Consider the following 23,374-nt stretch of genomic DNA (forward strand, 5'->3'; position numbering starts at 1 on the left):
GCTCATTGGCGTCCCGGTGTTCCGCGGCCCTCCCGTGACCGTCCAGCGCATTGTGTTCGCTCACGGGGAACGACAGTCCCGAAGCGAAGCCCCGGGGCTGGAACCCCCCGGGAACCACCCAGGAACCAGAACGAGCAGGAATTGGCTCCGCTCCCCGCCCCGTCGGGGTTGGGAGGGGTCTCTGCTGAATTTCTGCTGAATTTGGGCGATCTCTAGGGGGCTTTGGGCATCTCCGGCCTCGGCCCTTCCCCATCCCCACAAGGCCCAACATGGCCCCCGCGTTGCCGTGGTAACGGTCACTTCCGGCGGCGGCGCCACGCCTGTTCCGGTCACGTGCTCTGAAGATGGCGGCGGGCCCGGCGCCGGTGCCGGTGCTGCGGATCGTGGCCGAGTGCGGGCGGAGCCGCGCCCGGGCCGGGGAGCTGCGTTTGCCGCACGGCTCCGTGCCCTGCCCCGTGTTCATGCCCGTGGGCACGCGCGGCACCGCCAAGGGCCTGACGGCCGCGCAGCTGGCGGCGCTCGGCTGCCGCATCTGCCTGGGCAACACCTTCCACCTGGGCACGCGGCCGGTGAGCGGCTCCGCCGGGCACCGGGGGGCTCCGCGGTTCACCCCGTGCCGTCCCTGCCCTGAGCTCCCAAATTCCGGTGGAGATCGGAGCTGCCGCGGGCTCCCGGCGGGATTCCGGTGCAGCCCCCGCCGCTACCGGGGGTTCCCGGGGGTTCCCGCTCGGTTCCCGTGCTCCCGCCGCCTTCCCAGCTCGGCTCTCTGCCCTCCCCGCAGGGCTCGGAGCTGGTCCGGCGTGCCGGGGGCCTGCACGGCTTCATGGACTGGCCCCACAACCTGCTGACGGTGAGGGGGGGGCGGGGACACCCCGGATTCGGGGGGCGGCACCCCCAGAGCTGCCCTGAGTGACGGGGGGGCACCCCCAGGACCCCCAGGGGTGTCCCCCCGAGCCTGGGGGGTCCCGGCACCCCCTGCCCGCAGTCCCGGGGTGTTTTGAGGGGTTTGGGGTTTTTGGGTTTTTTTGGGGTTCCCTCCCCCCTCAGCCGCCGGTTTGGGGTCCCCCAGGACAGCGGCGGGTTCCAGATGGTTTCGCTGCTGGAGCTGTCGGAGGTGTCGGAGGAGGGGGTTCGCTTCCAGCCCCCCCACGGCGGGGAGCAGATCCTGCTGAGCCCCGAGAAATCCATGGAGATCCAGAACGCGCTGGGTGAGCGGGGGGACCCCCGGCCCGGGGGGAGGGACCCCCAAACCGCGGGGTGGGGGAAGGGGAGGCCGGGGGTGACCCCCCCGCCCCCCCCAGGGGCCGATATCGTGATGCAGTTGGACGATGTCGTGAGCAGCACCACGACGGGGCCGCGCGTCGAGGAGGCCATGAGCAGGTGGGGACCCCCCTGAGATTCCTCTGACCCTCTTGGGAGACCCCCAGGACCCCCAGACCCTCCTGAGACCCCCCTGGAACCCCCTTGACAGTTCTGGAACCCCCCTGAGACTCCTCTGACCCTCCTGAGACCCCCCAGGACCCCAACACAAACCCAAAAAAAAAACCCCAGACCCTCCTGAGACCCCCCTGAGATTCCTCTGACCCTCCTGAGACCCCCTTGACAGCCCTAGGACCCCCCTGAGAGACCCCCCCGGACCCCCATGTCCCCCCACCCAGGTCCGTTTGCTGGCTCGATCGCTGCCCCCCCCAGGACCCCCAGACCCCCCCCACGTCCCCCCCGTGTCCCCCCAGGTCCGTTCGCTGGCTCGATCGCTGCCCCCCCCAGGACCCCCAGACCCCCCCCACGCCCCCCGTCCCCGTGTCCCCCCAGGTCCGTTCGCTGGCTCGATCGCTGCGTTGCCGCCCACGCCCGCCCCCAGCAGCAGCTGCTCTTCGCCATCGTCCAGGGGGGGCTGGACCCCGACCTGCGCCTGCGCTGCATCCGGGGTGCGCCTTCCTCGCCATCCTCATCATCCTCATCCCTGGGCCTTCCTCGCCATCCTCATCCCTGGGCCTTCCTCGCCATCCTTGTCATCCTCATCCCCGGGCCTTCCTCGTCATCCTCACCGCCATCCTCATCCCTGGGCCTTCCTCGCCATCCTCATCATCCTCATCATCCTCATCCCCGGGCTTTCCTCGCCATCCTCATCCCCGGGCCTTCCTCGCCATCCTTGTCATCCTCATCCCCGGGCCTTCCTCGCCATCCTCATCATCCTCATCCCCGGGCCTTCCTCGCCATCCTCGCCATCCTCATCATCCTCATCCCTGGGCCTTCCTCGCCATCCTCATCCCCATGCCCCTGGGCCTCCCTCACCGTCCTCGCCTTCATCCCTGGGCCTTCCTCCTCATCTTCCTCATCCTCATCCCTGACTGGGAGGGGCTCTGGGCATCCTGGGGCAGCTCAGGGGGGGCCTGGGGGAGCTCTGGTGGTCCCAGGGGGGTTTAGGGCTGATCTGGGGGGTCCCAGGGGGGTTCTGGGGGTCCCAGGGGGTTTCAGGGGTGATTTTGGGGGTCCCAGGGGGTTTCAGGGGTGATTTTGGGGGTCCCAGGGGGGTTCTGGGGGTCCCAGGGGGTTTCAGGGGTGATTTTGGGGGTCCCGGGGGGTTTCAGGGGTGATTTTGGGGGTCCCGGGGGTGATCTGGGGTCCCTGTGGCAGCCATGACCCAGCGGGACGTGCCCGGCTTCGCCATCGGGGGCCTGAGCGGGGGCGAGGCCAAGGCTCGGTTCTGGCGCACGGTGAAGCTGAGCACGGAGCACCTGCCCCGGGACAAGCCCCGCTACCTGATGGGCGTGGGGTGAGTCCGGGGGTTCCCCCAGAGCCGGCCAGGCTGGGGGAGACCCCCGGAGTCACCCCCAATTCCCTCCCCAGCTACGCCACCGACCTGGTGGTGTCGCGTCGCGCTGGGCTGCGACATGTTCGACTGCGTCTTCCCCACCCGCACGGCGGTAAGGGGGGCCCGGGGGGGCTGGGGGACCCCTCCCCAGGGTTTGGGGGACCCCATAACCCCGCCCTGCTCCCCCCACAGCGTTTCGGTTCCGCCCTAGTGCCCTGGGGGTCCCTGCAGCTGAAAAATCAACAATTCGCCAAAGATTTCCGGCCCATCGATGCCGACTGCGGCTGCCCCACCTGCCAGAGGTGAGCGGGGGGCTCTGGGGGGGTCCCCGAGGTGGGGCTGAGCCCCCAAATTCCCCACTTACCCCCCAAATTCCCCACTTACCCCCCAAATTCCCCACTTACCCCCCACCCCAGGTACTCCCGGGCGTACCTGCACGCGCTGCTGCGCTCCAACACGGCCGCGCTGCACCTGCTCACCCTGCACAACATTGCCTACCAGGTGGGCAGGGGGCTTTGGGGGGGTCCTGGGGAGCTTTGGGGGGTCCCCACACCCCTCTAACCCCGGTCCCCCCCCAGATGAAGCTGATGGGCTCCATCAGGGACAGCATCGTCCAGCAGCGCTTCCCCGAGTTCGTGCGGGAGTTCATGGACACCATGTACGGGGGGCGGGGGGGGCCCCCGGCCTGGGCTCGGGAGGCCCTGGAGTCCGTGGGGATCACCCTGGGCTGAGGGGAGCCCCCCCGGGATCCCTGGGGAACCCCCTTGGATCCCTGGGGAACCCCCCTGATCCTGGGGGAACCCCCCCGATCCCTGGGGATCCCCCCCATCCCTGGGGAACCCCCCCAATCCTTGGGGAACCCCCCCTCCCCCTTCCCCCACCACTGTGTATTTTTATACTTTTTTTTTTTGTATTTTTTTTTTACTCTTTTGGGGTTTTGAAGGGGTGGGAAATAAACGAGTTTGGAAGGGAAATGGCTCCTGTGGTTCTTAGGGGGGCTGGGTCCACGGTGTCACCTGTTCAGTGACACCTGTGTCTCCATGGTGACACCTGCTCGGTGACACCTGCTCGGTGACTCCCGTTCTCACCCGTGTGGCCGCAGGAGGAAGTTGGAGCAGGGCTGGGTGTGGCCCGGGGGGCGTGGCCCGGGCTGGGTGTGGCACCTGCGTCACCCGTGCCCGCACATTTCTGCCCCTGCCGGGCACGGCGGCCACAGAGGCACCGCGGGCGGGAACTGGGAGCACTGGGAGCACTGGGAGCTGTGCCTGGAGCTAACTGGGAGCGCTGGGACACACTGTGAGTGACTGGGACACACTGGGAGTTACTGGGAGCTGTGCCTGCAGCTAACTGGGAGCCACTGGGAGTGACTGGGAGCACTGGGAGCTGTGCCTGGAGCTAACTGGGAGCACTGGGACACACTGGGAGTTACTGGGAGCTGTGCCTGGAGCTAACTGTGAGTGACTGGGACACACTGGGAGCACTGGGAGCTGTGCCTGCAGTTAACTGGGAGCACTGGGAATGACTGGGACACAACTGGGAGTTACTGGGAGCACTGGGAGCTGTGCCTGCAGTTAACTGGGAGCCACTGGGAGTGACTGGGACACAACTGGGAGTTACTGGGAGCACTGGGAAGGGCTGAGAGCCACCGGGGGAATGGCTGCAACACACTGGGAAGGGCTGGGAGCAGCATCTGGGGTTAACTGGGAGCCACTGGGAGTGACTGGTACGCACTGAGAGCCACCGGGAATGGCTGCAACACACTGGGAAGGGCTGGGAGAAGCATCTGGGGTTAACTGGGAGCCACTGGGAGTGACTGGCACGCACTGAGAGCCACCGGGAATGGCTGTGACACACTGGGAAGGACTGGGAGTCACTGGGACACACTGGGAGCCACTGGGACACACTGGGAGTGCCTGGAAAGGGCTGGGAGCAGCACCTGGGGTTAACTGGGAGGCACTGGGAGGCACTGGGAAGAAGGGCTGAGGGAACTGGGAAGGGCTGAACGTGGCACCTGGGCAAACTGGGGGGGACTGGGAGAGGTGCTGTGGCAAAGCCAGGGGTGAACTGGGATGAACTGGGCAGAGCTGGACTCAGCCCCAGGACCCCCAGGGCTCCCCCAGACCCCAAACTGGTCTGACTGGTGGAACTGGCGGGGCCCCGGTGGCGCCTCCTGCCCTTATCACATCCGGAGCCTTATCAGGACCCGGAATGGGGGGGAGAGGGGAAACCAGGAATGGGGAGGGGGCACGGGGGGAGCTGGAATGGGGAGGAGGGAGCCGGGAGTGGGATCTGGGTGGGATCCCAGTGCCAGTGGGATTGGAGTGCCAGGATTTGGGCACAGCAGCATTGGGATGCCCAGCAGGATTTGGGCACAGCAGCATTGGGATGCCCAGCAGGGTTGGGATGCCCAGCAGGATTTGGGCACAGCAGGATTTGGGCACAGCAGCATTGGGATGCCCAGCAGGGTTGGGATGCCCAGCAGGATTTGGGCACAGCAGCATTGGGATGCCCAGCAGGGCTGGGATGCCCAGCAGGATTTGGGCACAGCAGCGTTGGGATGCCCAGCAGGATTTGGGCACAGCAGGATTTGGGCACACACATTGGGACCCAGCAGGATTTGGGCACAGCAGGATTTGGGCACAGCAGGGTTGGGATGCCCAGCAGGGCTGGGATGCCCAGCAGGATCCCGGTCTTGGGGCTCCTGCTGCCAGCCCGCTGCCACCCCAAGCCCCTCTCCCACCCCACAGGCCGGCCATGAAGCTGCCCCCGAGCTGCCGCCTGCTCCTGCTGCCCGTGGCCGCGGCTCTGACGCTGCTGGCCCTGCACGCCCGGCACTCGGCGCCCCCTCGCAGCCCCACGGTGCCCCCCAGCCCCACCCCGCGCCCGGTAACGCCACGGAGCCCCGCGGCCCACGCTGCACCCGCTGCAGCCGCCGTACCCGTACCCGTACCGCTTCCTGCTGAACCACCCCGACAAGTGCCGGGAGCGGGCGCCGTTCCTGGTGCTGCTGGTGGTGACGTCCCCGCAGGACCTGGAGGCGCGGGACGCCGTGCGCCGCACCTGGGGCGACGAGGGCGCCGTGCCGGGGCTGGCGGTGCTGCGGCTCTTCCTGCTGGGCGTGCACCCCGTGTTCAGCGCCGAGCTGCGCCCCGTGCTGCAGGAGGAGGACGCGCTGCACGGCGACCTGCTGCAGCAGGACTTCCTGGACACCTACAACAACCTGACCCTCAAGACCCTGATGGGCTTGGAGTGGGTGAGCCGCTTCTGCCCCAACGCCACCTACGTGATGAAGGCCGACCACGACGTCTTCCTCAACCTGGAGTACCTGGCGGGGCTGCTGCGGCCGCCCAGGACGGATTTCCTGACGGGCTACGTGTACCGCTGGACGGGGCCGCTGCGGAACCGCGCCTACAAGTGGTTCGTGCCGCGCGAGGTGTACCCCAACGACACCTACCCGCCCTACTGCGGCGGGCCCGGCTACGTGCTCTCGGGGGACCTGGCGCTGCGCGTGTTCCGCGTGGCGCAGACGCTGCCCGTCATCAACATGGAGGACGCCTTCGTGGGCATCTGCCTGCACGCGCTGGGCGTGCCGGTGACCGAGCCGCCGCCCCGGGCCTTCACCATGTACCGGCTGGACTACGAGCGCTGCCGCTTCTCCAAGCTCGTCATGGTGCACCACTACGGGCCCCGGGAGCTGCTCCAGGTGTGGCCGCACTTCCGCAACACCTCCGTCAAGTGTCCCTAGGGTGGGGACGTGCTGGGTCTGCCTGGCTGTCACTGGGAGCTGCTGGCTGTGACTGGGATCCACTGACTGTAACTGGGATCCACTGACTGTAACTGGGATCCACTGGCTGTAACTGGGATCCATTGATTCACTGGGAGCTGCTGGCTGTGACTGGGGGCTGCTGGCTGTGACTGGGATCCACTGACTGTAACTGGGATCCACTGGCTGTAACTGGGAGCTGCTGGTTGTGACTGGGAGCTGCTGGGTGTAACTGGGATCCACTAACTGTAACTGGGATCCACTGGCTGTAACTGGGATCCATTTATTCACTGGGAGCTGCTGGGTGCGACTGGGATCCACTGACTGTAACTGGGAGCAGCTGGTTGTAACTGGGATCCGCTGGTGTTGTTTGGATCCGCTAGCTGTAACTGGGATCCACTGGTGTCACTGGGATCCACTGGTGTCAGCCTGTGCACAGCCGCTGACCCTCGGGGTCCCCCCAGGACGTTCCTGTCCCTCTGAGCCTGGAGCAGCTGCTCCACCCAATCACTGAGCTGCTGTTTGGCTGTCGAGGATCCATCAGGGCCGGGACCCGCCCGGATCTGGGATCCGCCACGCCGTGTTAACTTATATCCAAAGTTTTTAATAAAAGGGCTGGAGCCTTGTCTGTGCTGGTGCCGCCATCGCGACGGATCCGCGTCTGGAAGGGGCCCTGGCTCTGGAATGTGCCTCGCTCTGGGCAGCATTCCCGGTGTTTGCCAGGCTGTGCCCCGCTCCAGGTGCCGTTCCCGGTGTTTGAGGGGCTGTGCCCCGCTCCAGGTGCCACTCTCAGCGTTTCGTGCCACATTCCAGGCATTGCTCCTGGTGTTTGCCAGGCTGTGCCCCGCTCCAGGTGCTGTTCCCGGTGTTTGCAGGCGCGCCGCTCCAGGTGCGTCCGGTGTTTGAGGGGCTGTGCCCCGCTCCAGGTGCTGTTCCTGATGTTTGAGGAGCCATGCCCCACTCCAGGTGCCACTCTCGGTGTTTCCCAGGATGTGCCACATTCCAGGCATTGTTCCTGGTGTTTGCCAGGCTGTGCCCCACTCCAGGTGTTTGAGGGGCTGTGCCCCGCTCCAGGTGCCACTCTCAGCGTTTCACGTGCCACATTCCAGGCATTGCTCCTGGTGTTTGCCAGGCTGTGCCCCCCCAGGTGCTGTTCCGTGTTGGCCCCCAGGTGCTCCAGGCTGTGCCCGCCTCAGGTGCTGTTCCGGTGTTTGCCAGGCTGTGCCCCGCTCAGTGCTGTTCCGGTGTTTGGGCCGGGTGTTTGGGGCTGCCTGCCAGGCTGTGCCCCGCTCCAGGTGCCGTTCCCGGTGTTTGCCAGGCTGTGCCCCGCTCCAGGTGCTGTTCCCGGTGTTTGAGGGGCTGTGCCCCGCTCCAGGTGCCGTTCCCGGTGTTTGAGGGGCTGTGCCCCGCTCCAGGTGCTGTTCCTGATGTTTGAGGAGCCATGCCCCACTCCAGGTGCCACTCTCGGTGTTTCCCAGGATGTGCCACATTCCAGGCGTTGTTCCTGGTGTTTGCCAGGCTGTGCCCCACTCCAGGTGTTTGAGGGGCTGTGCCCCAATCCAGGTGCCACTCTCAGCGTTTCGTGCCACATTCCAGGCATTGCTCCTGGTGTTTGCCAGGCTGTGCCCTGCTCCAGGTGCTGTTCCCGGTGTTTGAGGGGCTGTGCCCCATTCCAGGAACTGCTCCCGGTTGTTTCCCGGAGCCCCAGTTTGGTCCCAGTACTCTGAACTTAAGGGGTTTAAGGGACAAATACTTGGAATTTAGGTTTGGTTTTTTTATGGGAATCCTCCCACCCAGTGCGGGGATTTGGAGGTGCAGAACAACGCACTGGGAGCCCGAACCATCCCAGATTTTGGGTTTATTCACCTCCTCCACCCCCAACCCCCAACCCCAACCCCTTCCCAAATGAACTGAAACCACCAAAGCCAGAAAATACCGAAAAAAGCTCCTTTTTAACGCACTTCACAAAAGCAGAACAACGAGGGCCCGTCCCCCAGCCGGGGCCAGGGAAAAGGCTCCAGAATTGGATCAACTTCCCCGAAGAAAACCCAAAAAAACAAAAACAAAAAAAAACAAAAAAACCCAAAAAATAATAATAATAATCCTATTTAGACCAAGTCGTCGTGGCAACTACGACCCATTAAATAGAGGCCCAGGGGTGACGGGTCACACAGAGCAACGGGGTGGGGGGAGAAGGGGATAAAACCCGGGGGATCCCGGGGGCAGCGCGGCGGGACACGGGGGTTTATCTGTACTGGTAACTCATGCTGTGCTCGTTCCTGCCGTATCCGCCCTGGGACGCCTGGTAGGAGCTGGGGGGGCCGCTGTAGTTCTGGGAACCCGGCGAGTTGTAGTTGGACTGGGAGGAGTATCCACCTGTGGAGGAGGAGGAGGAGGAGGAAGAGGGAGGAATTAGGGCGGCCGTGGAGCTGGAGCAGGGCCCCAAACCAAACCCGGCCGTGCTGGGGTGTCAATACTGACCTGCCTTACCTTGGTACGAGGAGCCCCCGCCCCCGGAGCCCCCGTAGCCCCCGTGGGAGCCCGAGTTGTAGGAGCCGCCCCCGGAGTAGTTGTTGCCGCCGCCGCCGCGGCCGCTGTTACCGCTGTAACCTGGGAACGGGGAAACGTGGGGATGAGGACGTGGGCAGGGACCCCCAGCACCCTCAGGGTGCTCAGTTCGACCAAGCCAAGCCCCCCTCGAGAGCCTGGAACGCCAGGAGGATTTGGCTGCCCGACCCTGCAGGGGCATTCTGAGCCATGGATTATCCCCCAGGAATGTGCCCAGGGCTGGGCAGCCACCCCCTCTGTCCCCTCTGCCTGTCAGACTCATCCCAGCTCCAGCCCCAAATCCTTTTTAACCCAAACCTCCCTGTGTTCACAGCTCCAGCCCCAAATCCCTCTTTTAACCCAAACCTCCCTGTGTTCATAGCTCCAGCCCCAAATCCCTCCTTTAACCCAAACCTTCCCTTATTCACAGCTCCAGCCCCAAATCCCTCTTTTAACCCAAATCTCCCTGTGTTCACAGCTCCAGCCCCAAATCCCTCCTTTAACCCAAACCTCCCTGTGTTCACAGCTCCAGCCCCAAATCCCTCCTTTAACCCAAACCTCCCTGTGTTCACAGCTCCAGCCCCAAATCCCTCCTTTAACCCAAACCTCCCTGTGTTCACAGCTCCAGCCCCAAATCCCTCCTTTAACCCAAACCTCCCCTTATTCACAGCTCCAGCTCCTTGGAGAGACAGGAAGAACCGCCTGGAGCTCCCTCCTGCCTGCCCCAGCCCAGAAGGGTCACCAGGTTCCCCTCCAGCTGAACAACTTCAACCCAACTTCGGGATCAAACCTATAACTCCAAACCTCTCCCACCCACAGCTCCCTCTCTCCACTCACTGTATTTGCTCTCGTAGTTGTAGTCAGAGCCACCGCCGGGCGAGTTGTAGGAGTTGGAGTAGGAGTAGCCGCCCTGGCCGTGGCCGTAGCCCTTCTGCTTGCCCTGCCCGGGCCCGTAGCCGCCGTACTGGCCCTGCCCGTAGGGCTGCTGGCCCTGGTGGCTGCCGTAGCCGGAGCCGTACGAGGCCTTCTGGCCGCCGCCGTCGCCGCCGTGCTGCTGCTTCTTGCCGCCGTGCTTGGGCGGCGCGGGGGCCGTGTAGCCGTCGCCGCCCTGGTAGTAGGAGCCGTAGCCCGAGGAGCCGCCGCCGCCGCCGCCCGAGTTGGAGTGGCCACCGTTGCTGTAGAACTGGCCTGGACAGAGAGAGGAGCGTCAGCGGTGCTGGGGGCGCAGCCCCTCCGGAGGGGAGGAGGGGCTGTGAGGCTGAGTGTGGTCTGGAGGTGATGGAGACCCCCGAAGCTTGCCAGGACCTCAGTGGGACGCCCCCGTAATGCAGCAGAACCCCCCATGTGCATCTGTCCCTGTGATGCCATTCCCATCCACAGCCCCCACCCGGGCCCATCGCTGTGATTGCAGCAGGATCTCCCATCTGGATCCATCCCTGTGATTCCAGCAGGACACATCTGGATCCGTCCCTTTGATTCCAGCAGGATCTCCCATCTGGATCCATCCCTGGGATTCCAGCAGGATCCATCCCTGTGATTCCAGCAGGACACATCTGGATCCATCCTGTGATTCCAGCAGGACACATCTGGATCCATCCTGTGATTCCAGCTGGATCCATCCTGTGATTCCAGCAGGACACATCTGGATCCATCCCTGTGATTCCAGCAGGATCTCCCATCTGGATCCACCCCTGTGATTCCAGCAGGATCCATCCCTGTGATTCCAGCAGGATCTCCCATCTGGATCCATCCTGTGATTCCAGCAGGATCCATCCTGTGATTCCAGCAGGATCCATCCTGTGATTCCAGCAGGACACATCTGGATCCATCCCTGTGATTGCAGCAGGATCCATCCTGTGATTCCAGCAGGATCTCTCATCTGGATCCATCCCTGTGATTCCAGCAGGATCCATCCCTGTGATTGCAGCAGGACACATCTGGATCCATCCCTGTGATTCCAGCAGGATCCATCGCTGTGATTGCAGCAGGATCTCCCATCTGGATCCATCCCTGTGATTCCAGCAGCATCCATCCCTGTGATTGCAGCAGGATCTCCCATCTGGATCCATCCCTGTGATTGCAGCAGGATCTCCCATCTGGATCCATCCCTGTGATTCCAGCAGGATCCATCCTGTGATTCCAGCAGGATCTCCCATCTGGATCCATCCCGGGCCTCCCTCAACCCTACAAAGTCCAAACACCACCCCGGAGTGAGAGATGCTCTGGAATGAGAACCCTGCTCCAGGAATGAGGAACCCACACACGATTGCACAGTTTATCTTCTCGGGATTCGGACAATTCCATCTGGGATCCAGAGCTCATCTGGGTTTGACTTCATCTCTTCAGGGTCCCACAGCCAAACTCTTGAGTGTTTCCTTCCCTGCCATTCCATGGAGAACTGGGAGCATCCAAAACCAAACTTATTTTGGAGGGAAAAAAAAAGCCACCGGAATCTAAAACCCCGTGGGATCAGGAGGGATCTGCCAGCAACAAAAATGGGCAGAATTTGGTTAAAAAGGATCCAAGGAGTGAAATTCCACGCGCTTCATTCTGCAGTTCTGTGTGGAACACCCAGACCGATCACAGGTGAATCCCAGCTCCAACCCCAAATCCTGTGGCCGTGCTGCCAGGAGCTTCTGGAGGCTTTAAATTCTGGGATCTGCTCATTCTGGGCTCGTTCCATGGATTCTCTCCCACGTCCCCTTTTCCATGCGAAGATTTTATTCCTCTCGCACAGAAAATCCCGGATTCACTCTGCAGAAACGAGGCTCTGGAATAAATTTATCTTCAGAGTTGGAGCAAAACTCTGTCTGTGCTGGACCAGAGTCCCCTTGGGCCATCCCAAACCCCAAAATCCTGGGGTTTGGATCCAGAGCTGGGAGCGGAGCTCTCCCACCTCAAAAGTCCCAGATTTTCCACTTTATCCCAACATTCCAAGTGTAACTCCGAAGTTTTCACGCTTGACACGGGATCAGCTGTGATTTTCCCCAAATCAGAGCCCAGGGGCAGAAATGTCCAGCACCACGTGGTGGCTTGGGAAGGGCAGTTTGTCCACCTGGGAGGGATCCCAAGGATCATTTCTGGATCATCCAGGATGGGATCTGTCCCCTGGATAAAGAGTCAGGACCTCCAACAATGGGTTTTTTTTAAAAAAAATGGGATAATTATTATTACAAATATTTTAAGGATCCACTGAAGTCCCTGGACTCAGTTTAAACCTAGAAGTTCATTTTCCTTCTTTTGGTTAAATTAAGGAATTAACTCAAAGATGGGAACCACGTGCCACCAAATCCAGCAAAGACAACTTTCAAACCCAAACCACAAGGAATAAAGGACCAAAATGCTCGGAATTTGATGGATTCCGACACTCAAGCCAATTCCAAAATTCCCCTCAATTCCTGATTTTGGGGATATTTCATTCTCCGGGTGATTGAAGCACTTTGCTCCAAGAGCCCATCTCCATGGCAACCAAGGACTCCGTGGATTTCCCAAAGCATCCAAGACACTCCCAAATGCCTGGATATTTACTGGATTGGGATGGGGAGCACAGGAACAATTCCCAGAGCCCAGTGTGGTTCCAAGGATTTGCTTCAGCACACAGGCAAACCCAAGCATTCCAGCAAATCAGGGAATTTCACACCTTCAAAAGGCTGGGCTGGACCAGATCCATGTGGAAAAGCCTTCCCAAGACCCAGAGGGGTCTGACCCAATCTCTGGGATTCATTAAAAAACTTGCATTTTGTAAGAAAAAAAAACCTTGCTGTAAGCTAAGACAGAATTGATGAAAACGCTTTGGTTTCCTTAAAAACCAAGGACTGATTTCCATTAAAAAAAAAAAGCTTCCCGTCTCTTGAGCCATTTTCCTGTGAATTTTTAGTCCCCATCACGATGGCACCTGTTGGGATTTTGGGTGGAAAAAGGGACTTACTGTAGCCAGCAGTGGCAGAATTCCCTCCGTAGCCGTAGCTCCCGTACCCAGCCCCTGCAGAGGAGGGAAATGTTGGAATAAACAGAGATAACAAGGGTGAAACGTCCCAAATTTGGGGGGCCATCCCCCCATGGAGGCCTCTAGGAAATCCAGCTGACATGGACATGATGCCAGAGGGGGATTTGTTCCCTCACAGGGATTTGGGGGTCTGGAATATCCAGGACACAGCACCAGAGGGGGATTTGTTCCCTCACAGGGATTTGGGGGCTCTGGAATGTCCAGGACACAGCACCAGAGGGGGATTTGTTCCCTCACAGGGATTTGGGGGGTCTGGAATATCCAGGACACAGCACCAGAGGGGGATTTGTTCCCTAACAGGGATCTGAGGGGCTCTGGAACACCCAGGACACAGCACCAGAGGGGGATTTGTTCCCTCACAGGGATTTGGGGGGTCTGGAACACCCAGGACCCACATCCACAACACCAGAGGAGCAGGGCAGGGGTCGTTCCCCCATGGAGAGTTCTGGAACCTGCAGGGGCCGTGGATGCTCCCCCCTGCAGGGGGAAGGCTGATGCCCGGGGGGGCAGGGGGCTCGGAGCCCCCCCAGGTGTGCTGCTGGCCTCACCTGTGTTCATGTAGCCGCCGTGGTTGCCCCCGAAGCCGCCCCGGCCTCTGCCCCGGCCCCGGATGTTTCCGCCCCGGCCGCGGCCCCGCATGTTGGGGGGTGGGGGGGCCTCGTTGTGCATGGGGCCCCCCCCCATCCCGAACCCCGGGTTGTGCTGCTGTGGGGACAAGGAGAGGGGACACAGGTGTCACTTGGAGGAGCTGGTGTGAGGGATTTCCCAAAAACCTCCCAAAGCAGAGCCCCAGGATGGCGCTGCCCCGGAACAGGAGCCACCGAGGGGGACCACAAATTCAGCACCTCCAAATCCAGAGGGTTTGTGCTGCAAAACCTGATGGGTTATGGGTTTTGGGCTTCCAAGCCGTTTGCTCTGCTCCCAGGAAAGGATCAAACCCCAGAGCCAATGGCTGGTGAGTTACACCCCAGGTCTTTTCCCATTCCAGACCAGTTCCCCTTGGTCTTTTCCAACTTCAGACCAGTTCCCATTGGTCCTTTCCTGTTTTAGACCAGTTCCCATTGGTCTTTTCCCACTCCAGACCAGTTCCCATTGGTCTTTTCCTGTTTTAGACCAGTTCCCATTGGTCTTTTCCCATTCCAGACCAGTTCCCCTTGGTCTTTTCCCACTCCAGACCAGTTCCCATTGGTCTTTTCCTGTTTTAGACCAGTCCTGATCTGTATTTTCTGATCTTAGCCTGGTTCCCATCGGTCTTTTCCCACTCCAGACCAGTTCCCATTGGTCTTTTCCTGTTTTAGACCAGTCCTGATCTGTATTTTCTGATCTTGGTTCCCATCGGTCTTTTCCCACTCCAGACCAGTTCCCACCACTCTTTTCCCACTGCAGAGCTACGGGATTGGGGATTTCACTCACTTTGACTGGGAATTTGGGGCCACCCCTGGCTGGAACGGGGGCTCTTTTCTTCTTGTTCTGCTCGATGGCAACGGGAGCATCTGGGAACAGCTTCTCCAGCGCGGCCAGCGCCGCGTAGGCTTTGGCCACCTTCTTGTTTGAGCCAGCACCTTGGAACTTCTGCCCGTCCACCTCCACCTTGGAAAGGGATGGAACCACACATTGAAGTGGGAAAGGGCAGGAAAAGATGGGAGACCTACAGGGAATCCCAGAGCTGGAAGTGTCACAGGCTGTCCCCGCCCATTAATGAGCTTTGAAGGTTTCTCCCAAGCCAAACCTCTTGGATTTGATGGTTTAAACTCTCGGGAAGGGGATGAGGTGGCTTTCCAAGCTCTTCTCCCACCCGAGGAGCTCTGGATTGGAGCTGCTGGGAGGCCCCTGTGTCCCCTCACCTCCATGACAAAGCGCTTGTCATGGCTGCCGCCCGTCTCTGAGATCAGCTCGTACTTGAGCCCGCGCCGCTTCTCGTTCAGCTCCATCACGGGGTTCTTCCCGTGCTTTGTCAGGATTGGTCCCTGCTGCTTCACGTTCTGAGGGTGGAGAAAGGTTGGGTGAGCCCCAAAACGTCCCCACTGCACATGGAGCTGCTCCCCAACTCTTTTGGGAAGAACACCCAAGGAGCCATCCTGCTTTCGCCAGGAGTGACCCAAAACCACCCAAAACCGCCCCAAACCAACACCAGCACAGCTGCCACGGTGCCAGGTGTCCCCCACCCACCTCAGGGGTCTGATCCGAGGGGGGTGAGGCTGCTGTGGGTGTTGACACCGTTTCCACCACGGGCGGAGGAGCCACCACCACCGGCTTGGTCTCCGTCTCCTCCGCCGACTCGTCGCCCTTGCCAGAGTCCTTGCCTTCCACTCCGGTGGGCAAACCCATGTCCTGCAGCACCTGGGGGCAGCAGGGAGGTCAGGAGCCCTGCTCCAGCACCGCCCACTTGGGACAACGCTCCAGGAAGCTGCTCCAGGCCTTTTATTGACTCCCTCTGGTGCTCAGCATTCCCAAATCCTGCGGGCACTCCAGGGGAAACTTAAGGCACCTCCTGGTGCTGCTCCCACCCCATCCTGGAGGTTTTGGTGGTTTTCCCATTCCCACTCCCATTCCCATCCCATTCCCATTCCCATACTCATTCCCACCCCCATTCCCATTCATATTCTCATTCCCATTCCTACTCCCTCTCCCATTCCCACTCCCACCACCATTCCCATTCTCATTCCACTCCCACTCCCATCCCCATCCCCATCCCACTCCCATTCCCATTCCCATTCCCGTTCCCATTTCCATTCCCATTTCCATTCCCATTCCCACTCCCGTTCCCACTCCCGTTCCCACCTTCACAGCCACGTGCAGCTTCGCCGTTTTCTTGGACGGCCCTGAGGCCTCGAAGGTGCTGCCGTCGATCTCCACGGACATGGTGAAGATGGGAGCGTGCACGGGGCCGGTCTGGGACACCAGTTTGTACTGGAGCCCTGGTTTGAGCTGGTTCAGCTTCATCAGCGCGTTCATGGCCTGTGGGGGCTCCAGCTTTTCCTCTGCGCGGGGAAAAACCAACACCGACAGTTTGTGGGTGTTTGGTGGCTCCTTTGCAGAAGCAAAGCTGATTCCAGGCTGGTATTTTTCAGTCTGGGGCCAGTTCTAATTGGTATTTTTTAGGTTCAGGCCAGTCCTGATGGGCATTTGCTAATTCCAGACCAGTTTCTATGGGTCTGTTCCCATTCCACACCAGTTCCCACCAGTATTTTCCAATTGCAAATCAGTTCTGACCAGTCCTTTCCCATTTTAGACCAAGTCTGATCAGTATTTTCTGATCTCAGACCAGTTCCAACTGGTCTTTTCTCTTTTTAGACCAGCTCCCACTGGTCTTCTCTCATTCCAGACCTCTTCCCATTGACCTTTCCCAATTCCAGACCAGTCCCCATTGATCTTTTCCAATTCCAGACCAGTTCTGACTGGTCTTTTCCTATTTCAGACGAGTTCCCATCAGTCTTATCCAGCTCCCAGACAAGTCCTGATCTTCTCCTCCTTGGTTTCAATTCTGCCCAGCACAAATCTCCCCCTTTTAAGTTATTTGATCCATCCCCACACCCTGTACCCCTCATCTACAGCCCCCCAAGCCCCCAGCCCTGCACTGAGCACCCCCAATTTCCACCCCATTTCCCCCCAGGCCGTACCTACCTCTCGTTAACTCAATACCTTTTTTCTGAATCTTCTTTTTCTTTTTGCTGGGGGATTTCTCCTCCCCGTCCTCCTCCATCGGCCGCTTCATGGGGGTGACGGCGTACGTGGTGCTGGGCGGGATCTGAACTGCAGGAACGAGCACAACGCTCCCTAAATCCCCTGTTTTCCACCCAAACCCTCGGGACGGGCCACGGGGTTGTTCCCTCCCAGTACGTACCAGTATAATCGACTGGGTTCTCGTTCTTTGGTTTCTTGGGCATTTTGGAGGGCAGGGGATCCATGCCCAGGACCTTGTGGAGCTGGCCGAAGGCAGCGAGCCGCAGGGCGTGCTGGGGACAGGAGCGGGGGTCACTGGGAGCTGCCGGAGACCCCCCTGCTCACAGCCCCCCACAGCCCCCCTGCACCAATCCATCCTCATGGGGCTCTCCAGATCGAGTCTTTGGGGACTTTCACCCAAAAAAGGGGCCTTGGGACAATTCACTACTCAACACCTGATTCTTTGCTCTGGGTGGCCAAGCTATGGGGGGGGCCCATACGGGTGGCCTGGTGGGGTGACCACAGCACCGAGTGACCACAGCACCGAGTGACCACAGCAGCGTGTGGCCACAGTGCCAAGTGACCACGGTGCCAAGTAGCCATAGCGCTGAGTGACCACGGGTCTAATCTATGGTGGCTGAGGGAGCCGGGAGCAGAGCGAGCCAGGGGATTGGGAAGGGCCGGGTGGAGGTCACACTATACCTGAGCACTCTGTGTGATATCTTCCCTTTGTTGTCTGTCTAGATGCCCAATAGCATCAGTGGCTTCTTTTTCACAAGGGTCATAAATACCAGAACCATCTGAAGGCAGGAAACAAGGAAGATATGCAGAGAATTATCCCGGGTCTCTACCCTAAATTCCCTGGGGCAGCTCCCAAGGCGCGGCACGCCGGGATTTCTGTGGGATCGGTCTCCCGGGAGCCAAACTCGGCTGCACCTCTCCCTACGGGGCAGGGCCGGGAATCTCCGCGCACCCCCCGTGCTCCTCCCGGCCGGAGCTCACCTGGCCGAGCTCACCTGGCAGAGCTCAGAGCTCACCTGGCCAAGCTCACCTGGCTAGAGCTCAGAGCTCACCTGGCCGGAGCTCACCTGGCTAGAGCTCAGAGCTCACCTGGCCGAGCTCACGTGGGCAGAGCTCACCTGGCATGACGATGCCCGAGGCCAGGCACTCCAGCACCGGCGCAGCGCCTCGCCCGCGCCCATCGGCCGGTTCGCCGTCCCGATGGATTTCTCACACAGCAGCTCCAGAGGCTGCAAGGCAAGGAGGGAAGTGAGGGCAGGGGAGAGGGGAGATGGAGCCTGGAGAGGGACCTGGGAAAGGGACCCCAGAGAGGGACCCCTAGAAAAGGGACCCCTGGAAAGGACACCTGGGAGAGGGATCCCAGAGAGGGACCTGGGAAAGGGATCCCAGGAAATGGATCCCTGGAAAGGCGGCCTGGGAGAGGGACCCCAGAGAGGGACCCCTAGAAAAGGGATCCCTGGAAAGGCGGCCTGGGAGAGGGATCCCAGAGAGGGACCTGGAAAAGGGATCTGGGAGAAGGCCCTGGCAAAGGGACCCCCTGGAACGGGACTCCAGAAGGGATCCTGGGAGAGGGACCCCAGGAAACGGGAGCCCTGGAAAGGGATCCAAGAAAGGACTCCAGGGAAGGGACTCATCTGGGAGCAGCTTCTGGTGCCCAAAGCAGGAGAGGAGCCAGGCTGTGGAAGTCGTGAATGGATAAAACAGTTTGATAGCAACGTGATTTGGTAATTAACAAAACAAGCTGATGATGTAATTTGATAAGATAAAGCTGTTTGATAACTGATAAAACCGTTTGTTAATTGATAAAGGAAACTGATGATGGTATTAGAGGATAGCATGGTTTGGTAACTGATAAAGTGATTTGATAATTGATAAAACTATTTGATAACTAGACTTGAAAATTAATAAAACTATTTTAAAATAACACAATTTGATACTTAATGTTTGATGATAACATGACTTGATAATTTATAAAACAATTTGATAATGATAATGATGTGGTTTGATAACTGATAAAACAATTTGATCACAACAAGACTTGACAGCTGATAACACTGACAATAATGTGATTTGGTAGCTGAGAAAATGTTTTGATAATAATGTGATTAAATAATCGATAAAACAACTCCATAGTAAGGTGAGCTGATAACTGATAAAGCAATTCAGAAACAACCTGAACTGATAATTGACAAAGCAGTTCAGCATCGAGGCGAGCTGATAATTCATCACCAATCTGATAACAACGTGAGCTCATAATCAGCTGATAATTGATAAACCCACTTGCACCACAGACATTTGATTTGTGTCTCTATGTGCAGAGAAGCCGTTCACCCACAGAAATCCCCAACCTGGGAAAGGGGACGTGCCCGGAGCCTTGGGAAAGAGCAGAGCTGCACTGGGAGAAAGCTGCCAACCCCCCAGAACGGGAAAAGGGGAATTACCCATCCTCTGAGCGGGGCCCAGGTGGGAACGCGCGTGCACAGGTCCCGCAGCACCCGGATGACGATGACGCACGACTTCAGCCCGTTGGCCCTGGCCTGGAAGCGGAACCAAACCAGACAGGGGTTCACCGAGCGCCCGCCCGCGCCGCCGACGCTCCCTCCGGGTGCTGCTTTGCCGAGGGGAAAGCCGGAGCCCGGGCCTGCGCCCGGAGCCGCGACAGCCGAGGCCTGGCCAAAGCCTTAGCCAAGCTCCTAGCCAAGGGGTTGGCCAAGGCCTTGGCCAAGGAGATGGCCAAGGAGTTGGCCAAGGGCTTAGCTAAGGGCTTAGCCGAGGGGTTGGCCAAGGTCTTAGCTAAGGTGTTGGCCAAGGGGTTGGCCAAGGTCTTAACCAAGGTCTTGGCCAAGGGGACGTTACTCCTCACACAGAGTGGCAGCTCCGCGGCTGCTCCGTACAAAGGCTCCTAAGTCACTGCAGCGCCCACAGTCCGGCACCTCCGAGCGGCCGGCGGCCACTTGAAACTCCAACTCCAACAAGAACACTCAGCCCCTTAAAAGAGTTTTACCAACGCTTCTACTTAAAGATAAATATAAGAACAAAATGCAAACCTGGAACCACTTGGCGTGGCGCAGAGACGCCAAGGCAGCAAGGCATTTCTGCCTGTCCAGAACGTCCGGGGAGTCGGTGACTGAGAGCGTTTCTAGTCGTGGATGGAATAAGAAGACAAGGCACGGTTTGACCAAGGGGCTTCTGTCGGGCCGAGGGGGATGAGGCAGCATCCTAACGGGCAGCTGAGGCTCCCAAAAAATCCTGCTGGGATGCTGGGAGTGGGAGGGAAGGGGCTGCGGCCTCGCCTGGACACTGGGGAAGCTCGACTCCCAGGGAGGGACGGACTGGAATGTGCGCTGGGAGAAGGAGGAGGAGGAAGAGGAGGAGACCGGGCGTGAGGCTCGGTGGAGGGCACAGAAATAAATCCTGGATGGATGGAGAGGCGGCGGCGGCGAGGCCGGCGTGGGGAAATTTGAGGGGGTGAGAGCCCGGCTCCAGCTGGAGCACAGGGTGGGGAGGAGGGAAGGGCCAGGCTTGAGAGGATCCAGGGAACCCTCCGCCCGGAAGGATGGCTGCCCCGGCCCCGGCCCGCGACAGAGAACGTCCTGTTGGTCAAAGGTCCAGCGTCCCTAAAATCGACAAACTAGAAGGCTCGGAGACGAGGTCAGAGATCAACACCAGAGATCAACAATCAAGAGCACAAAGAGGTCCCGGTTTGTGCTGCAGCAAAACTGAGGAAGGGCCTCAAGTCGCCCAAAATTGCTCGAGATCAGGGTTTTAGATAAGGCTAGTGCGGAGCGGGGGAACCGCCGGCCCTACGGAGCCCATCGGAATTGGAGCGCACAACCAGCAGCTGCTGGAATTCTGATTCCAAAGGGAATTTGGAGAAGCTAACTTTATCCAAAACTCTGCATCGCTTTCCGGAATTCTGAACCTGAGGTGCTGCAAGAGCCACGCGAGGAGCCCCGAGCACCCGGTGTTCTGCTGCAACACACACCGGGGGAACATCCCGGAACATCCCGGTTCATGGACATGCAACTCCTCGCACAAGAAGCCTTCAAGAGGGTTTGTTTTTTTTTTTTTTGGGTTTCTTAAACAAATCTGGTTTCTATTTTCATGTCACTGCACTGACATGGCCGGGGGACAAACCACGAGTAATACAACGAGATGATGAATTAGTGAACTAAAGGCCCAAGTGGAACCAAAAGAAAGGATAAAATAATAATACTTTAAAAAAAAAACCAAAAAAAAACCAAAATAGAGCAAAATTCCCGCGTGAAAGGTGCTCCTCAGCTTCGGAAGCTCGGTCCGGGTAAAGCACACCCGGGATCTCTCAGCGAGGGTGGCACAATGAAGGAATTTGGTGAGGATTTGGCCAGGAAGAGCTGCCACGGCTCCGGCTGAAGCTGAAGAGCACTTTCCCGCTCGGTAGGCGCGGGATGCCGGGCGCCGGCCGGCCGTACCTCCGGCCAGCTGCTTCTCCAGCTCCTCCCTGACCACGGGCGACGTCAGGTGGATGGTCAGGGTCAGCGGGGGCTCCTTGGTGTTCTTGATGATGATGGCAGCGTCTCCCACAGACTGGATGATCTCGTACTTGTCCTCGGTGATCGCCTGCAGCGTCGGGGTGGAGATGGGTTGGAGTGAGATGGGTTTTAAAGTCCCTTCCAACCCAAACCATTGTTCCATGGTTTCACAATGCCAGAGCCCTGGCAATGTTCTGCTGGAGCAGGGAAGGCTCTGGGGAGACCAGGAGAGCTGGAGAGGGACTTGGCACAAGGGATGGAGGGACAGGACAAGAGAGAATGGCTTCACCCTGGAAATAGAGGGATTTAGATGGGTTTTGGGAAGGCATTCCTGCCTGTGAGGGCAGGAAGGGGCTGGGATAGGATTCCCAGAGAAGCTGTGACTGCCCCTGGATCCCTGGAAGAGCCCCAGGCCAGGCTGGACAGGGTTTGGGGCCTGTGGAAGGCGTCCCTGCCCATGAGGAGGATGAGCTCCAAGGTCCCTTCCAACCCACACCATCCCACAACTAACAAGGACAAATTCATTTAGCAATCCCAAAGCACCTCTGGAAATGGCTTTTCCAAGCCAGAACAGGGGGACCAGAACCATCCCAAAGGGAATTTCCCCGTGGGCTCCACTCACCGCGAGCTGCACTCCCAGATTATCGGCGACCTTCTCCAGGAGCTTGGCTGTGGGTTTGTCTTTGCACAGCAGGACCAGCTCCAGGTCCAGGTCCCCCTTCAGCAGGAGGCCTTTGGCCACCAGCCCCACGCGCATCACCCCCCGCAGGGTCCTCGTCAGCTGCTCCGTGGCTTTCTGATCCCTGGGAAAGCACGCGAGAGGGTCACGATGGTGGAATTCACAACCTGGCGACACCCCACCCAACCGGAAGAAAAGATCCATGAGGATCAACCTGGAGCCTTGGTTAATTCCCCTCAAGTCCCCAGCCAGAGAAGACACCTTTTCCACCAGCACGAGAGGGTTTTTAGGGAGCTAAGCGAATTTTAGGGAGCCCCATCCAACTGGAAGAACAGATCCATGAGGATCAACCTGGAACCTTGGTTAATTCCCCTCAAGTCCCCAGCCAGGGAAGACGACTTTTCCACCAGCACCAGCGGGTTTTTAGGGAGCTGAGCAAATTTTAGGGATCTAAAGCAGGACAGTCCCACCAGCAGCTTCACTGCTCACCCTCCTTCCTTGCTCTCCTCCTCGGCCGCCGTCTCCATGGACTCCGTCTCCGGCTGCTCCCCGCTGACTTTCTCCTGCTCGTCGATCCAGTCGGAGACGGCTTTGAGCGCCCGCTCCGTGTGGGACACCATGTTCTGCACGGCCTCCAGCTCCTCCTGCGTGGGGTACACGGCCGAGTGCTTGGCCATCACGTGCCGGTCGTCGTTCACAAAGATCCGCATCGGGCGCTGCGAGGGCGGGAACGGTTGGGAATGTTTGGGATTATTTAGGGGGTGCCAGGACACGGATGTTCACCCTGCGCCCGGGAATCCACCCGTCCCTTACCATTTTTGTTTTCTGCTGCCTGCCTGAAGGTTTCTGAGGGGTTTATTTGGACTTTGCCGGCGAGCAGAGCGTCGCCGCAGCAGCGCAGCGTTGCGGGATCTGAAAGCGACAGAGAGCGGGTGAGCCGGGGCAGCCAGAGCAGCCAGAGCCTGGGGCACACGCTGGAGCTGGAAGCAGGAACAGCAATCAGACGGATCCCAACTCGTTAGCCAGAGCCCAGCTTCCTGCTCCTCGTATCCCCGAGAGCTGCACACTGACAATGGAGGAGCACAGAGCATCTAATCCTTACTCCCGTTCATTCCCAAGAGGTTTTCCCATGAAATGGGACTTTTCCAAAGCTCCCGCCTCCAAAGCAGACATAACTTTCCTCTCCACACTGGAGCAGCTGCCCTGGGAAATCCAGGTGGGAACCCAGCTCTCAGAAGTCCTGGAATTCAACAGATCCAGCCCAAGTGACACCAAATTCCTGCCTTTTTGTGGGAACCGCCCCCAGCTGGGGCAGAGGAGCCTTTTGTTCCAATTCGTTTTTGTTCCAATTTGTTCCAAGCTCACCCAG

General features: G+C 59.5%; 3 protein-coding genes across 3 annotated transcripts; 2 read left to right on the plus strand and 1 right to left on the minus strand.

Moving 5' to 3' along the window:
* The first annotated feature begins 344 nt into the window (after nucleotides 1–344).
* QTRT1 (queuine tRNA-ribosyltransferase catalytic subunit 1) lies at nucleotides 345–3,646 on the plus strand. The gene is given in 11 exon segments (XM_030970178.1): nucleotides 345–569; nucleotides 782–850; nucleotides 1,070–1,208; nucleotides 1,302–1,380; nucleotides 1,813–1,928; nucleotides 2,638–2,776; nucleotides 2,851–2,875; nucleotides 2,877–2,927; nucleotides 3,008–3,117; nucleotides 3,232–3,316; nucleotides 3,394–3,646. Coding segments are annotated over 11 exon segments (1,191 nt in total). The 3' UTR covers nucleotides 3,547–3,646.
* Nucleotides 3,647–5,569: 1,923 nt separating this feature from the next.
* LOC115916435 (beta-1,3-galactosyltransferase 2-like) lies at nucleotides 5,570–6,560 on the plus strand. Its single transcript, XM_030970147.1, has 2 exons — nucleotides 5,570–5,701; nucleotides 5,745–6,560. Exons 1-2 carry the CDS (start codon nucleotides 5,570–5,572, stop codon nucleotides 6,558–6,560), a joined length of 948 nt encoding a protein of 315 aa, XP_030826007.1.
* A 1,951-nt stretch (nucleotides 6,561–8,511) lies between these two features.
* On the minus strand, nucleotides 8,512–23,167 carry ILF3 (interleukin enhancer binding factor 3). Its single transcript, XM_030970175.1, is given in 20 exon segments — nucleotides 8,512–8,954; nucleotides 9,069–9,188; nucleotides 9,963–10,313; nucleotides 13,054–13,107; nucleotides 13,680–13,836; nucleotides 14,545–14,721; nucleotides 14,976–15,113; nucleotides 15,301–15,471; nucleotides 15,913–16,112; nucleotides 16,774–16,884; nucleotides 16,976–17,087; nucleotides 17,497–17,594; nucleotides 17,934–17,969; nucleotides 17,972–18,044; nucleotides 19,257–19,352; nucleotides 19,863–19,954; nucleotides 21,267–21,414; nucleotides 21,949–22,129; nucleotides 22,495–22,721; nucleotides 22,819–23,167. Coding segments are annotated over 20 exon segments (2,676 nt in total). The 5' UTR covers nucleotides 22,822–23,167; the 3' UTR covers nucleotides 8,512–8,823.
* Between the last annotated feature and the right edge of the window lie 207 nt (nucleotides 23,168–23,374).

The sequence above is a fragment of the Camarhynchus parvulus genome, unplaced genomic scaffold (genome assembly GCF_901933205.1).
Source record: "Camarhynchus parvulus unplaced genomic scaffold, STF_HiC, whole genome shotgun sequence".
Lineage (NCBI taxonomy): Eukaryota > Metazoa > Chordata > Aves > Passeriformes > Thraupidae > Camarhynchus > Camarhynchus parvulus.

Coding starts and splice junctions, on each gene's coding strand:
- LOC115916435 (XM_030970147.1), top strand. CDS start 5,570: ATGAAGCTGCCCCCGAGCTGCCGCCTGCTCCTGCTGCCCGTGGCCGCG. Junction 5,702..5,744: donor CCAGCCCCACCCCGCGCCCG/GTAACGCCACGG, acceptor CACCCGCTGCAG/CCGCCGTACCCGTACCCGTA.